The 16556-nt window shown below is 36.5% G+C and overlaps 1 protein-coding gene across 2 annotated transcripts; it reads left to right on the top strand.

Annotated features, from left to right (window-relative positions):
* The first annotated feature begins 4913 nt into the window (after window positions 1-4913).
* Window positions 4914-14820, top strand: LOC105041100 (subtilisin-like protease SBT5.6). 2 transcript variants are annotated; one of them, XM_073252925.1, is made up of 10 exons: window positions 4914-5280; window positions 5392-5548; window positions 5687-5784; window positions 5865-6066; window positions 6249-6360; window positions 10247-10811; window positions 10902-11002; window positions 11147-11504; window positions 12236-12449; window positions 14189-14820. In XM_073252925.1, exons 1-10 carry the CDS (start codon window positions 4999-5001, stop codon window positions 14713-14715), a joined length of 2616 nt encoding a protein of 871 aa, XP_073109026.1. In that variant the 5' UTR covers window positions 4914-4998; the 3' UTR covers window positions 14716-14820. The 2 variants fall into 2 exon arrangements, with proteins under 2 accessions (XP_073109026.1, XP_010916207.2); XM_010917905.4 differs by having other exon boundaries at window positions 4921-5280; window positions 5392-5486; window positions 5896-6066.
* Window positions 14821-16556: the final 1736 nt, after the last annotated feature.

Here is a 16556-nt window from a genome sequence, read left to right as displayed (position 1 = left end):
TATCCAGGAAGTCCTGGTTTCAAACCTCGGGAGGTGCTTTCGGGGTATTTTATTTTATTTTAGGGTTGAAATTAGATCAGATACGAATCGGATATTAGTGTATTTATATTCATATTTATTTTGTCTCATGAATATAAATATGGATATATAAATATGAATATGGATATTATTGTGATGCAAAAAATTATATCTATATATGTTTTAAATGGATATGAATATAATCTGAATACTGAAAGTATAGATATAATTTAGATAATTAAATTTTATAATTATAAAATTAAAAATATTATTAAATAGATGAAATTATGTTAATAATATATTTATATATTTATATATTTTTTTAAAAAATTAATAAATATTATATAAAATTATATAGGATTATATGTATATTCGGATATTCGAATACGGAATGGATAGTTTTCAATTGATATCTATATTTATTTTTTTTTGATGAATATGGATAGAATGGACATTAGTCAGATTTATTTATATTTAGATTGATTCAGAGCTAGATAAATATTATCCATATCACTCTCATCCTTAGTTTATCTATTATTTTTTATTTAAAAAAAAATACAACCGAACAACCCTCATATTCATCTGGAAAAATAATGAGCGGATAACCGAACAACCCGTCCCGCGAACCAACAAGCAGTACTGGTAGCTTTGTCAAGGCTTTGTTAACTATGTCCTCCTGGTTTTGCCTGACATGTGATGGTATTTTGCACAGGCGATGAATGTGTATTAGAAAGGGAAAAAAAAAGGGATTGAGAGAAGGGTGTTGGGGAGAGAGCATATTTGAGAGAGACGTATTCATGGTGATCTTTTGAAAGAAAGCAAAAGATACCATGAGAAAAAAAAGGGCTATGGTATTTAAGGGGGAGACGGGGAATGGTGATCTAAATTATTGAATATGACCTATAATCTTTAGATTATTTAGATATCAAAAAATTATATAATTTGAAAATTTCTATATCGAATAGTCAAAAGATATATGCTATTTTTTAATATTTAACTATTTATTTTTAATTGTCTGAGATATAGGCTAGGAATCTCTGCCTATATATCAAATGATCGATAACAAGCATTACTTTGTGTTATTCTAATTGTTCATTTGAGCACTCAACACGTAAATTAGGAGTCTTTAAATTGTACGATGTGATTTTGGGCATATAAGCAGTTTAATTAGATGTAGATTATATCGAACCGCTTGGATCATTGGTATTGGATCCGTCCCTCAATCAAGAATTGACTGAATCTGGTCTAAAGTTCGGTTGACCAGAATTTAGTCCACTCATTATGTATGTGTATACGTGGGTATGCATATAGATATGTTCTCTTAGTTGTTCTTACGCAATGTAGGAATATTTTTGTTAGAGGTATGTTCACGGGATGTCCAAGAGAATATGAATAACTAAAAGTTAAAAAAAAATAATAATAATGAAAGTTTACTAAAATTCTATATACTTGTTCATGTAGACACAAGCAAGGGAGTGGGAAGAAGCAACAGCGAAAACATCAGCACCAACAACAATCTTAAAGCATATCGAGGGTAAAGCTGCTGAAGGGTTGAAAACCGGCCGCATGATTTCAAATCCATTTTTTTTTCCTTTGTGGGGTAATTGAATCACTCTTAATTTGTTTACTCGGAATAGTTCAGAGGATCTTTTGGTAAAGGAAATCCTAGACTAATTCAAGTTTTTTTAATATGATATGCACATGAGGCAAATCTTACCTTGGTGTAACGGTCCAAACTCAAGGTGCCGGCCTTTCCGAATCTTTTTTCAAGTTGTCCCCGAACGTGACACCAGTTGCATAGCTTTCTTTTTTGCAACTGTTCTTCCCCAAGCAAGATAAGCAAACTTTACACGCGTGCAGCATGCATGACATACCAAGATGGGAACAGGAGTTGACGATTGAGATGCTGGGCAGCGAGAGACGTATGGAGAAGGGAACTTGGACACGCGTATACGTTCCCCAGATTGAAGGGCACCACCAAATGGGATGCTGGTTCCTAGAGACAAACACAACTCTCCAAAATGGTGAAAACATGCGTTCCCATTTAACATCCAATATGATCCCTCTGCACAGCACCTAGGAATTTTATGGTTCAATAGGGCAGGCCCATATCTAATTTGGCTCCTTTCTCACTCTCTAGCACGCGTGCATTGGGATGATTGAATCTTTTAGAGGCTTGTTTCAAGATCTGGCATTTTGCAATCTCTGGACCTTAGGCTCAACTCATATTGTAACAACTTAAAACCTCATCCAAAAAAGAAAGCCGGAAGTAGGGGTGAAAATGATATGGATATCATCCATCCGGATTCATTTTCGTATCCGAACCAATTTGAATATGGACAAAAATTTAATGATTCGATTAATATCAGTATCCATATCCATATCCATATCTGTCAAAGAAAATAGATATGAATATAGATAGACAACTATCTGATCCGTATCCGAATATCCAAATATAGATGTAACCTTATCTAATTTTATATAGTATTTATTAATTTAAAAAAAAAATATAACTATATAAAATATTGTTAACTTGATTTGTCATTTGTTTAATAATATCTTTGATTCTGTAGTCATAACATTTAATTATCTAATTTATATCTATAATTATATCTATATTTTCAGTATCTAAATTATATTTATATTCGTTTAAAATAAATATGGATATAAATTTTGGCATTCAAATAATATTAATATATGCATTCATATTCATCAGACAAAATAAATATAGATATACTGATATCTGATCCATATCTGATCTATATTCGATCTAGTTTCAACCCTAGCTGAAAGGTATTATTGGAGTTTCTCAATCTTGTATAAGTATCTAAGATCTATGTACTGCATAGTTGATATAGGATTAAATATATATCCTTATGTTTCTCACATATTTTTCCTATTCAAGCCTTGGTGTCGTGGCCAAGCTAGTGGTCTAAATCCATTCAAATTCAATTATAACCACCACCAATCTAGACCTATCTATGTTACGGTATTCATAAATCAACATGGGCTCTAACATCATTTATACTAACCCACGACTTCATCCAAAAAGATGAGCAGAAAGATATCATATAAGTTTCTTGGTCTTGTATAAATGTTTAAGATTTATCTAATATACAACCGATGTTGGACTAAATGCATGCGGATATAAACCTCTCTCTCTATCTCACACACACACACACACACACACATATATATATATATATATGTGTGTGTGTGTGTGTGTGTGTGTGTGTTAGCTCGGTTCGCGTGTCATTTTACTAGTATCTTCAGTCGGCAGTAATTGGACAATAAGGATGGCAAATTCATGAACTTAGATAACAGTTTGACTTCTCCAACTTTTAGACATTTGCAACTTGATCATATTAGAACAAGCAATGGGAGGAAGGAAAAAGATCGAACACCATATATATTGCATTGCAAGTGGACATGCGCTCAATCTATGCGGTAATGCATCAGTCAGACCTCCAAAGGTAGTGGCAGTCGGTATTGTGCCCTGCGGTAGAGATGGGCCGTTGTATCCATTTCTGCCGGGCTACAATTTGGTCTTGTGGTTGCCACAATCTGTTGGGGTTTGTGAAGAGGACAACCTCCAACTTATACTCTTGGATGTACTGTGAGGGGGGATATATTGAGAAAAAGTAGTATTCACTTGGCTTCAACTGGTCCAGTAACCTAGATGTTGAAAACCTCCACTAGAGCGACCATAATTGGAAAAATGTCCAAAATAAAACATGCCTAAAAATCTCTTATGTAAGTGGTGGGGCTCTTAAAATGAGTACAGGATTCAGATCCGAGTGCTGGGGCTCTTTATGAATCTAGGATTTAGACCTGCTAGTTTTAAAAGACTTTACCAGTTTAGCAAGCTCGAACCTTGGTGGAGTAAATAGTTAAAATTTAGAATATCAGATTTTTTATGGATGAAACTAGGTATCTGGTTTTGCAAGTTCTTGAGATTTGACTTGAAAGGTAATTAATTTTTTTTAGTAGCAGCCAAGCTCAGATCATGCTCAAGCCAATATGAACTGAGTGCTTGCAGTTACAGGCAGTAATAATTTGTTCCCAAAAATAGGCAGGAATAATTTAGCATGCTAGGGTGGTGTATATAGATTAGTCTCTTAACTATTCATTGATAATTGGCCAGATTTTAATACCTTGACCAATTTAATGCTCGGATAAATGCTATACACCTTGAACATTATAATACAATTTATATGAGTTTCTATATGGAAGAAATGTGGAGAAGGCTGGCAATAGATCTCGATATCTCAAATTTAGACTGGAAGTTGGCTCAGATATAAGCTTGATCGAGCTTGGCTCGGATTTTTTTTTTTTTTTTTTTTTTTTGAGCCAAACTTAAATTGGTCTTTAAGGCTCAAAATTAATTTTGAGACAAATTGAAAAATGCTTGGCTCAGTTAGGCTAGGCTCAATCAGACTTGACATTAGGTGTGCGCTATATTTTTCAAAAAGTTAAAATAAATAAAACTTTCAGTTTAAACTTGAAACAGATTCTTCTGAAAAAAAAAAAAAAAAAATGAAGTGAGTTGGATTTAAGCTTTACCTAAGCTTGAAGTAATTTTGATGGAACATCCCATATGTAGGTTGATTTGATATTACATTTGATGGAGTTCAATGAAACAATAAATGAGTCCAGCGTGATCAAAATCCAAACTCAATCAAGATCAGTCTGCTTCCAGGTCTATCCATGAATCTAAAGATGGCAGTTTTTAAAATCTTATTATAAAAGCATTCTATTTTTGTGAGATGGCCTTACAGTTGACCATATAAAATCCCACCAAAAGCATTCCCTCCCCAAAAAGTGCACCTTATACGTCAAATCACCCCTCCTTCTAAATGCGTCTTCTTGAGTAAAACCATCGTGCCGAGATCCAATATGATGGTCGACAAGATCCAACGACCAAAGTTCTATTCCTTAAATTTTTACGTGCACATAGAAGATACGCTTCGCGTTTGGTAGATGAAGAGAAGACAATCGAATAGAGCCGCTGGGATGGCAGCCGCGGATCCTTCGCGGTTACTTTCTACTTTGGTATTCCGAATTCTTTCTTGTCCCCATCCTTCCCTTCTTGCCTATATAACAACACCAGGTCCCAAAGGACAGCAGAACAAGGCCCAGGGCCGGCCACGAGACTACTCGCTCCCCGAGAAGATGATGTTGAGGGTGCTTCTTTCTCTCCCCCTCCTCCCTCTCTTGATCCTCTCCTTTCTCTTCACGGCCTTCTCTTACAATCAACGCCAGGTCAGTTGGATTCCCAGTCCCCTGGTCTTATGGTTGGCATACACTGGCAAAAGAGCAGGCGAAAATTCTTGATATAAAAATATAGCGCCTTAATTTGCCTTGTGGAAGCAGGTCTACATCGTGTACTTGGGAGAGCACAGTGGAACCAAGACCACCCAAGAAATCCACGGGGACCACCATTCTCTCCTGCTCTCTGTTAAGAATAGGTGCCACAGTGATGCCCAATATATATCAGTAACCAATGATGATGGCATTCCTATCTATATCTGTGTTGTTCCTTTCATCTTTTCTTTTCCTTGTATCCATGTCTCTTGTTGCGTTTCTTTCTAACCAATCTCTTTTTTTTTATACTTTTTGGCTTTGCCCTTTGATGTGTTAATTACTACTATTTTGTGTCATGTATTAGTGAGGCAGAGGCACGGGAATCTCTTCTCTACAGCTACAAGAATAGCATCAATGGATTTGCTGCACTGCTCTCCGATGAGGAAGCTACAAAGCTTTCGGGTAAGGGGAAGATTAGCGCCATCTTTTTAATCTGGAGATTGACATTATGGATTGGAATTTGGTTTTATGTGTTTAATTAGTACTGGTGTTGTATATATACCGCTAAAACAGAGATGGGTGAAGTAGTTTCGACTTTTCGAAGCGAGGGGAGGTGGTCGCCGCACACGACTAGATCTTGGGAGTTCATAGGTGATGAAGAGGGACTGAAAGGTTCGGAGAGGAATTGGTTGCGCTCCAGAGCGAAGTATGGCAAAAATGTCATCGTCGGCATGGTGGATTCTGGTTTGATACTGTGCCTCCTATAATTTTGATCAGACACGGCAACCTCATCTTGGTTTTTTTTTTTTTTTTTTGGCTTGTTTCTTTGTGGTTGTCGTTATCCTCTGTTACGTGTGGATGAGTCTCTTAGCCTCACAACGGGGTGAGAAGAGAAGCATAAAGGTTTTGTGGCTTGGGATTGCTAGGTATTTGGCCAGAGTCTGAAAGTTTCGGGGACAAAGGGATGGGACCCATCCCTAAACATTGGAAGGGAATCTGTGAAGAAGGAGACGCCTTCAATTCATCCCACTGCAACAAGTGAGTAGTCTCTCTCTCTCTCTCTCTCTCTCTCTCTCTCACACACACACACGCACGCAAACACAGAATGGTTGATGAGGATCGACTTGTCTATTTTTTATCCATTTGCTCATGTTTGTGCCAGTGGTTGTCATCTTTCGCAGTTTTTGAGTCCTTCCGCATCGTTCTTTTTTTTCTTGCAATTTTTGACTAGAAATGCATACTTTTTGTATGCTCCATTTTACCCAACACTCCTTGACCATAAACGTACGGACAACTTATGGAATGGAATTTGATTGCATACAGTCATGTCCTGCTGGATGCTTGGAGCAACCAATACCTCATCTCTATTCCTGTTAATCAGACAGGTGAGAGAATGTTCTTCTCTCCCCATAATTGGAGAAAAATTTTAGAAAAATTTTAAAATTATCAAATATGCCGTGTCATGGACCTATTATCGGTGCGAAAATAAGTTATACTTTTTAGAATTTTACTAAAATAATTTACATTCTTTAGTTAGAAGTTTTATTTATCTAATACTAAGCTTTTATAATAAAAGAGATTCACAAATTTAAAAATATAAATTAATATATTATTCTTAAAATTATGCACACACACTAGTAATATGGTTGCCGAATTCTCTCTCTCTTTTCCATGTGACGTTATATGCAAAAGACTCTAAATTAGAGCTTCTATGCCCCAACATGGCCTTTTAACACCCAATAGCCCTCTACTTATTTGCATGTTCGTATTTAGTAGAAAAGGAATAAAGTAGTAGAAAGCGACTCATAGGACGTTCCCAATTTGCATGATTGCTGCCAAAATTGTCAATCCACGCACATCATCTTTTTATAGTTAAAAAGGATCCAAAAAAAAAGAAAAGAAAAGAAAAAAAAATTCATCAAAGCCATATACCTCTAACTCCCATTTCCTTATGAAAGTGAGATTTAATTTCAGGTTATTTAATATAATTGCCAAAGATTTTACCAATTTACCAAGCTATCAAGCTAAAGCTTCTTAATTTTATTAGGGGGTGCTTGGTTGGGTGGAGTGGGGGTCTTGAATCGAAATGGGAATAGGTGACTCCCATTCCAATCGTTTGATTGGAAGAAATTTCATTCCAATTCTGAGTTCAGAGTGAAATGAGAATGATCCAATCTACATAATTCATTCTCTACTTTCTTCTATGGATTCAAATTTTCATTTCAATTTCAATTCCGATCACGAATCAAGTATTTTGAAGGATTTGATCATTCTGATTTCTATTCTGATTCTTATTTCAAACCATTTCGATTCGATTTTGATTGTGAATCAAACATACCCGAATTTTAATCTTCCCTTCTCATTGTCTTTCTTTTTTCAAATCTGTCTCTTTTTTTAACTCTTCTTTCACTCAATAAAGCAAGTGAAGTTCTCTCCTTTGTTTTTCAAGAATATTTACATTTTAATCTTATTTAATAAAATTAATTATTAGTTCTCCATTTTTTTGTCTATAATATAAATACAATATATTATTTTATCATGATATTTTTTAGTAATTTTAATCTTAATGATGAAGCTCGTGACAACAAAATTCACAAAGAGACTCGCAAGTATAGTCTTACTCTTATATCATGTGCGTTGAGTCCATGATCTATAATGTGGTTGAGGAAAACTGCAGTATAAGGCCTACATTGGAAAGGTCTTAAATTTTAAATAGCATAAATCACAAGTATCTCAAATAATAACTTGTTATCTTTTAAAACTGAGAAAATTCTGAATATTTAAATAAAACTAAGAATCTCAAACAATAACCGTTTAGTTAGTTCTTTTTATATAATCTGGTCCTAGATAGACGAGGGAGAATATTTTGTCAAATAAATGAAGAAGCAAGAATTCCCACCCGTGACCTTAGGACATGATTAAATAGATCCAAAGAAGTGAACGCTGACTTACAAATAGAAAAAGGTCGGCAAATACAAAGATGGCAATGTTTTTGTCTACATGAGAAGCAGGTGTGGAGATAAATCCACGAACCTTCACGTCCTCGCAGCTTTTCTGCAGCTCTGCTGGCTATCTCAATTATTGGAGGCCTAGCAGTCCGGCTTTGAGCTCCTATTGGGGGGCCCTCTGTCCGTTTGTCCCACGTCCAAACAAAGCCATTCGTCCTTGGCCGGCCGGGAGGTTTCACGGAGCCAGAATTGGAGAACTGGAAAGAGATACCGAAACCAGAGAGTGGGATTGAAGAGGGCTTGTTTTCTGATCGCAACTATTCACCACAACATGATTAAATTGGACTCATTAGAGTACGCATCACCAGCCAATCCCGACAAATCCATGCATGAGGTCTCGTGACCTCTTTGGGCTTGGAGGGTCCATCCTCTGCTCTTTTTATTTCTCCTTCAGGATTTGTTTGGATATTTCCATATGGTGATACTGAAGATTCTATATAATTTGTAAAGTAAGCTATCTATTTAAACATGATATAGTATCGATCAATATCATAGTCCAAATCCCGTCCGAATCCCACAGGAATTATTAAAATAAAAAATTCATGGATCTTTTCCTTTCTTCCTACAGTCCAAATATTAGGATCTCACACTGGATTTGGACATGCTTTTATAAAATACAAGATGGACGAGCTAACAGGCCCAATTATTATAGAATTTTCTGTACAATTGAATAGGAATATCCAAATAGATGATTGAACCAAAAATTCTATTGGTTGGAACGGTCAATAAGATCATAGAATTATAAATTGGAATAGACTTATATTCATCAATATTTAGAAATAGTTTTGAAGTGGGCCGGCTCAAATCTTATATGAAGAAAGAAAGGGATTTTTTTTTGCTCTCTATATCGGCACACTCCAAAACTATTTCTGAATATTTATAAATATAAATCTAGCCTAGTATATAATCCTATGATTTTATTGATTGTACTGGTCCAATCTGTAAATAAGTTGTAGCTTCCATCATCCAAACAAGATTTTTTTCTCTCTCGAGTTTGCTCCTTGCAACCACATATTAATTTTTATGCTCTAATGTCAATATATATGGCTCAGGTTTTGTCTTCCCAACCAAGAAAAGAAAAGCAAAGCTCGAGTTAATTTCTAGTAGATCAGCATACCAAGGTTCCGGGGTGATTTTAGGGGTATCGCGGCCACCGGATTGTAGGATATTCACTTCCAGACCTTCATGGAAGAAAAAGATTGGAGTGCCTTGAAATCTATACATTGATCAATCCTTTTTTTTTTTTTTCCGCACGGTTTTAGGGGCTAATTTTTTTATTCTGCCCTGGGTGGAATTTGTTTTAAGTGGAACTGTAGGGACGGTCATCTTTTTCCTTGTCCCCTACTTCCCTATTTATCCCCGACCACGGGCAATGGACAGCACCCCCCTGCTTGGTTCTTTTTCTCTGACTCTCGGATAAAACAAAGACAAAAAGTCGTCAATCTTCTTGGTTCTTTTTCTCTGACTCTCTGATAAAACAAAGACAAAAAGTCGTCAACAAAAAAAAAATAATTTTGGATGTTGTTTTTTCGCTAAGATCTTGGGTCTGTGGCTTTAAAACTTGTGATCCGACACAAAATTTATAGATTTCACAATTTTAGGATGCATTTTAAGTGAAAAACTGTCATACATTAAAACATTGGGGTTCATATATGTGACCTTAAAATAGAGTTAACATAAGAAATCTCATCATCACAGCATAGCTTACCCAAAAAAGAAGAGAGTAAAGAACCTTTAAAGGAAGCGGAGTTAGAAAGTACCAATTTATCTAGCTGGTAAATTTCATGGCAATTAGAACAAATATAGATATAATTTTCTTACTTTTTTTTATTAATATTTATATCGATATTCATATTTTCTTAATAAAAATAGATATGGATATTGTTATGCTCACCACAAAATGTAAATTTTGTCAGGAAGCTGATCGGTGCTCGGTACTACGTCAAGGGCTATGAAGCCTACTATGGCTCTCTCAACACAACATACGCCTTCCGCTCCCCCCGGGACAACGACGGCCACGGGACCCACACAGCCTCCACCGTCGCCGGCCGGGTGGTCCGCCGCGTCTCCGCCCTTGGCGGCTTCGCACGTGGGACTGCCTCCGGCGGCGCCCCGCTCGCCCGCCTCGCCGTCTACAAGGTGTGCTGGCCAATCCCAGGTCCCAACCCAAACATCGAGAACACGTGCTTCGACGCCGACATGCTCGCCGCCATCGACGACGCCATCGGCGACGGCGTCCACATCCTCAGCATCTCGATCGGGGCGGTGGGCACGCCGCCAAAGTATTCGGAGGATGGGATCGCCATCGGGGCGCTGCATGCGGCCAAGCACGGCATTGTGGTGTCATGCAGCGGAGGGAATTCCGGGCCGGCGCTGGCCACGGTGTCCAACCTTGCACCATGGATGATAACAGTCGCTGCCAGCAGCATCGACCGGGCTTTTGATTCTGCCATCTTGCTCGGCAATGGCATGACGATAAAGGTACCACCACCACCACCTAGTAGCCTAGTACTAACATGAGCTGAATTGTTGACGTACCATATATTCTTCCATTATATGACAATTTGCCAGGGTCAAACTGTGACACCATATGAACTGAAGGGCAATGAGTCCTATCCCTTAGTTTATGCCGGCGACGCCGTAGTTCCAGCCACTCCGAGCAATGTCTCCGGGTACAATCTAAGCTTCCTAGCATTACCAGATCTTACAATTAGTATGTGACATTTTTAAGTTTGCTGGCAACGTTGAGTTAATTCTAAGTTTGGAACATCAGTTTGGAGATGGTTAATTTTAATCTTGGGCATGGTGACCTGCAGGCAATGTCTTCCGAATTCTCTTTCGGCAAGGAAGGTGAGAGGAAAGATAGTGCTGTGCCTGAGAGGGAGCGGTCTGAGGGCGGCCAAGGGATTGGAGGTTAAGAGGGCAGGGGGAGCTGCCATTATATTGGGGAATGCTCCGGCTAATGGGAATGAGATCCCTGTGGACTGTCACGTCTTGCCGGGGTCCGCCGTGTCGTCGGATGATGCCATCACCATTCTGAAATATATCAACTCAACCGGGCAGCCGAGCGCTACGATAGGCCGGGCCAGGACTACTTTGGACGTGAGGCCGGCCCCGGTCATGACGGCCTTCTCCTCCCGGGGACCAAATCGTGTTGAGCCAAATATTCTCAAGGTGCACTCAAGCTTCGTAACTTTCCGATTTTTTATTTTGTGCAACATTTGTTAAGAGATTTATGTGTTACTCTCGCATTCCTCATGATAGTTGTGCCTTGCTATCTAAATCAATGGAACTCTTAGGCAGCTCAGGCATCTGGGTACATTTAGTTGGAAGAAGTTGAACTCTGAAATAAAAATGAAAATGAGCGTCCGTCATTTTAGCTTTTTGGTTGGAAAGAATTCGATTTCTATTCTGAGAGGGAATGGGTTTGCTCCAATTATTCAAAATTCAAAATTCAATCCAGACTTTTTTCTAATATTCAAATCTTATTTCGATTTAGATTCCGATTCCAATGATGAATTAAACATGCTAGAAAATATAGTTATTTCGATTTCCATTTCAATCTATTCCGATTCCAATCATGAATCAAATACACTTCTATTCGACTTTGCTTTAGCTAGACTGGTTTTGAATTTTGATACCCAACTCTTTTTCTAAAGGAAAACATGGTCACTAAGAATCTAATCACCTCTTACTAACAATCTCAAGACAACTGGAAGAAGTTTTGGAAATTCTCTGACGTATGGTGTTTAAATTCAAGTTAGAGCTACAAATGGATGCATATTGTTACCTACCAGTGCTATTTGCAGTAATTAGACACTTCGGCTCTTTGTACCATCGAAAACATTATCAATCAGATAGTCAAACTTAAAACTTTAATTACTAAAACTATGCATTCTCTGCAGCCGGATATTACAGCACCAGGTTTGAACATATTGGCAGCTTGGAGTGAATCATCATCACCTACAAAGCTTGAAGATGATCACAGAAGCGTTGCGTATAACCTTCTTTCAGGGACGTCAATGTCATGCCCCCACGTTTCTGCAACTGCTAGTCTCCTCAAGTCCATGCACCCTCATTGGAGCTCAGCTGCCATTAGATCTGCTATGATGACCACTGGTACGTATATATACCTCTTTCACATTTTGTCTCATAGAAAGGGTTATATAGATACAAATAGGGGTGAGCATGATCCGATTTGGACCGGTTTCATGCTCAAGTTTAAGCTGAAATAGTTCTAAATGATTTGACATTTCTAGGAACCAAACTGAATTAATAGAAGAATGAAATCAAACCAAATCAATATGGTTTAAAAGGTTTGATTTTGTTTGATTTACTAGTTTATATTATCATTATTATTATTATTATTATTATTATTATTATTATTATTATTTTGTCATTCATGAAGACTTGTTTCTTTTTCATATAAGAGTATCATCAAGAGAATTTATCAAGTAAAATAATTTAAATTGACATAAGATATTGTCACTCAATAAAATAAAATTTTTAAAGAAACATCATTATTAAGAATTAAGACAAAGATCTCCAATACATTACAAAAAAGATAAACAATCCAGTAAGTAAGTCACTTAGGATTTAAGGCTAATCAATACAAAATCAAATTGATAAATAATACCATAAATTCAGAATTATTTTTTAATATATTAATACTTCAACATAAATAATATTTTAATTAAAATGATATTATTTTATTAAAATCGGTCCGATTAAATTTGAGAATAATTTTATTTACCGACAAATCTGAATCAATCCAAACTTATTTTTTATATATCAAAAATCAACCAAACCAAATCGAATAAAATTTTAAACCAAACCAAACCTGCTGTTTGGTTCGATTTTACCGATTTGATTGATTCGGGTTCGATTTTTATTCACCTTTAGATACAAACATTCACTTGGAAATTAATATTGGGCAAATGCTTACAGTTTTCTGAGAAATTGAAGTTTGTAAGTAATATATCAAACATTTGATTCAGTAAACGGTAAACAGGTTATGTTGTTAATTTAGGACTAGAATGTGCCATCGTTTTACTCAAAAGAAGGAGAATGCAAAGAGGGGGTCCTGGAGAAGAGGATAGCTAAAGGTCAAAACTCATTTGTCCTTGTCAAGTAGGTCCTATAGTTGTTTACCCCAGCATAATTTAGACAAGCATACAGCAGTCAAGCACCAATTCTACCACTCCAAAAGTGGATAATGCAATTTTTCATGGACCCAAGATCCTCTCGATAGTTACCACACCATTCATCTTAGAAACGGATGGCTCTCACTTATCTGGAACATCTACCGTGTATAGCATCAAGTGCAACCTCTCGAATTCTTGCAACGAGCAGTAACCGTCTATCTTCGAGATGAGTGAAGCGGTGGCGGTATAAGAGATACACCGTACAGAATCAAAATCTTTTTCTTATGCTATGAGGCTCAACCCTGGAATCAAAACTTTTCTGTTCATGACTGGCATGCCAAGTCACATGATTCGACCAGCGTGATTCATGGGATATATTGATGCAATTCACATTAGAATTTATGGTACAAAACACGAAACCTTTCACTTCACATGCCATAGAAGGGGTCAAGGAAATATTTTTGGTCTTAGAGTTGGGTCTGGTAGCATTTTCTTATAAAAATAATATAAATTGCTATCACGCGCTCAATATCAATCATCATCATTGCTTTTACGTCAGCTATTTTTCCTTGGTAGTGACGTCACGCAAGAAAGCATCGTCCTTGGTCAAAGTTTTGACACCAACACAGTTACCTTGTGTCGCCCTCCAAACTCTCTTCCTTTTATTATTATTTTTTTTAAAAGCTGACTTCCCTTTCGCTGCATTTGTTCCAGCCACGGTGCGAAACGCCCAGAAAGGCCTGATAAAAAATGCGGCCGGAGAAGTGGCAGGACCGCTGGAATATGGATCGGGCCACCTTAGGCCCACCCACGCCTCGGACCCGGGCCTTGTCTACGAGGCCTCCTACAGAGACTACCTCCTCTTCGCGTGCTCCAGCATTGGGGTTCAGATGGACCCCACCTTTCCATGCCCCGAGAGCCCGCCATCCACGTTCGATCTCAACTATCCATCAGTCTCTGTCTCCAATCTCAATGGGTCCATCACCGTCCATAGGACTGTTACCAATGTGGGCCAATGGAAGGCCCGGTACCATGTTTCCATTGTGGAGCCCAGTGGCGTTTCAGTGAAAATTTCACCAAAAATTTTGAAGTTCAAAGAAGGTGAGGAGAAGAGCTTCAGAATCAAACTCCAAGTAGATGGAAGCAAAGGAGCACGGAGTGGGGAGTATGTGGCTGGTTCGTATACGTGGAGTGATGGGACCCATGATGTGAGAAGCCCTATTGTAGTTTCTGTTGCCTAGCTTTTGTTTCCTTTTCTCCTCCCCAAGCCTCCTAATAATACCAATTTAAAAATAGCTCAAGGAACAAAATTTGCATAAAGGAAAAAAAAGGAAAATGTTCTGAGACCTCGAAGATAACATCTGATTTAAACATTGTTGTTGGATTGTATTTACAGGGTCATAAGTACTACATAAACTCTACTTTGGTCTCAATTTTCACTGGATTTGGCCCAATGGAATATGTATAGGCTTAATAGGCTTAGAAGTATAGAGGTTAGGGACGTGTGAGTTTGCTGGAAGAGCCACCTAGAATATAATTGAGTCAAGTAGTTGGAAGCTTGACTCGATTCAAAATATTTGAGTTCAAAATTTGATTTGAAATTAATCGAGTCTTAATATCTTAGCCTTGAACTTGACTCTATGAAAAATAGATAAAATTCGAAATCGATTTGACTTGACTCAAATATCAATTGAATCATATTCGAACTTGAAATCGAGTCCTAACTTACTAATAATATATATATTATATATATATATATATAAATATAATATTATAAATAAAAATATTATTATTAAAAATATATATAAACTCGAATAGGCTCGTGAGCTTTTGAATCGAATATCTTACTATTCGAACTTGACTCAAAAAATTATTTGATCTATTCGAGTTTAATCATAACCGAATCAAGTTAAGATAGCGTAATTCGTAAGCAATTTGACTTGTTTGCATCTCTAGAGCCGCCTACATGGAAAACTTGCAAACATTGTACATGACAAAAATGATTGCATTTTTCTCATGCCGATTATATAAACTGAATGGCAAATATTTCAATCTTTATATGCTAGCATTTTAAAAATGATAAATTTTTACTAAAAACATGTCTTAAAATTATAGTGGATTATAACTTGTCCAAATTGTAATACTACTCTGATCGGCGGTCAAAGATTTTGAGTTTGAATCTTGGATGATATATCCCCATATATTTAGACATGGATAGAGGTGAATATCGGTTTTTTTCAAAAAAAATAAAATTATTGTTTGATAATTAAATAAAATAAAAAAAATATAAGAAAACTAGCGATGGCCTTATGTGTTTTTTTTTTTTTTATTATTATTATTTTTTTTGGGAAACGAATGAAGGGAATGAGGCACCCCCATAAAATTTTATTTGGGGTTGCGGAAAAATGCAGGACTGGTTGTTTTGACAGATTGATGCTTGACAATCATGGTGGGAAAGGATCGGTGCTTTGTCCCCATTATGTAGCGGTCAAAAGGCGTGCTAATGAGCTTTTGCAACGAAGTTTCGTGACGAGTTGATCAAAAAGGGGATCTTTGCACATGTTAAACTAACATGATGCCCCCACTACACCGTGGATGTTAATAAACAGGAGATAGAGTCAAAAATATTTTTCAATCATCGATATTTTTAAAATATTTATTAAAAATATTATTTTAAATAATAATTATATATTTAAATTATAAAAATATTTATGAACTATTAATATCTATCAAAAATTGAAAAATATATTTTTAACCGATGTTCCTAATCCGAATACATAATCAAAAGAAATGATGAGTAACGTGATGCCCCCACTACACTGATGTTAATAAACAGGAGATAGAGTCAAAAATATTTTTCAATCATCGATACCTTTAAAATATTTATTAAAAAATATTATTTTAAATAATAATTATATATTTAAATTATAAAAATATTTATGAACTATAAATATCCATCAAAAAATTGAAAAATATCTTTTTAATCGATGTTCCTAATCCGAATACATAATCAAAAGAATAAAAAATTAAATAATAAATAGAAGAGCTATAATTCTTTTCCTTCATAAGCATCATGATTAGT

This window comes from Elaeis guineensis, chromosome 2 (assembly GCF_000442705.2).
Source record: "Elaeis guineensis isolate ETL-2024a chromosome 2, EG11, whole genome shotgun sequence".
Lineage (NCBI taxonomy): Eukaryota > Viridiplantae > Streptophyta > Magnoliopsida > Arecales > Arecaceae > Elaeis > Elaeis guineensis.
Note: the sequence above shows the minus strand (reverse complement) of the source record. Positions and strands in the feature narration are given on the sequence as shown.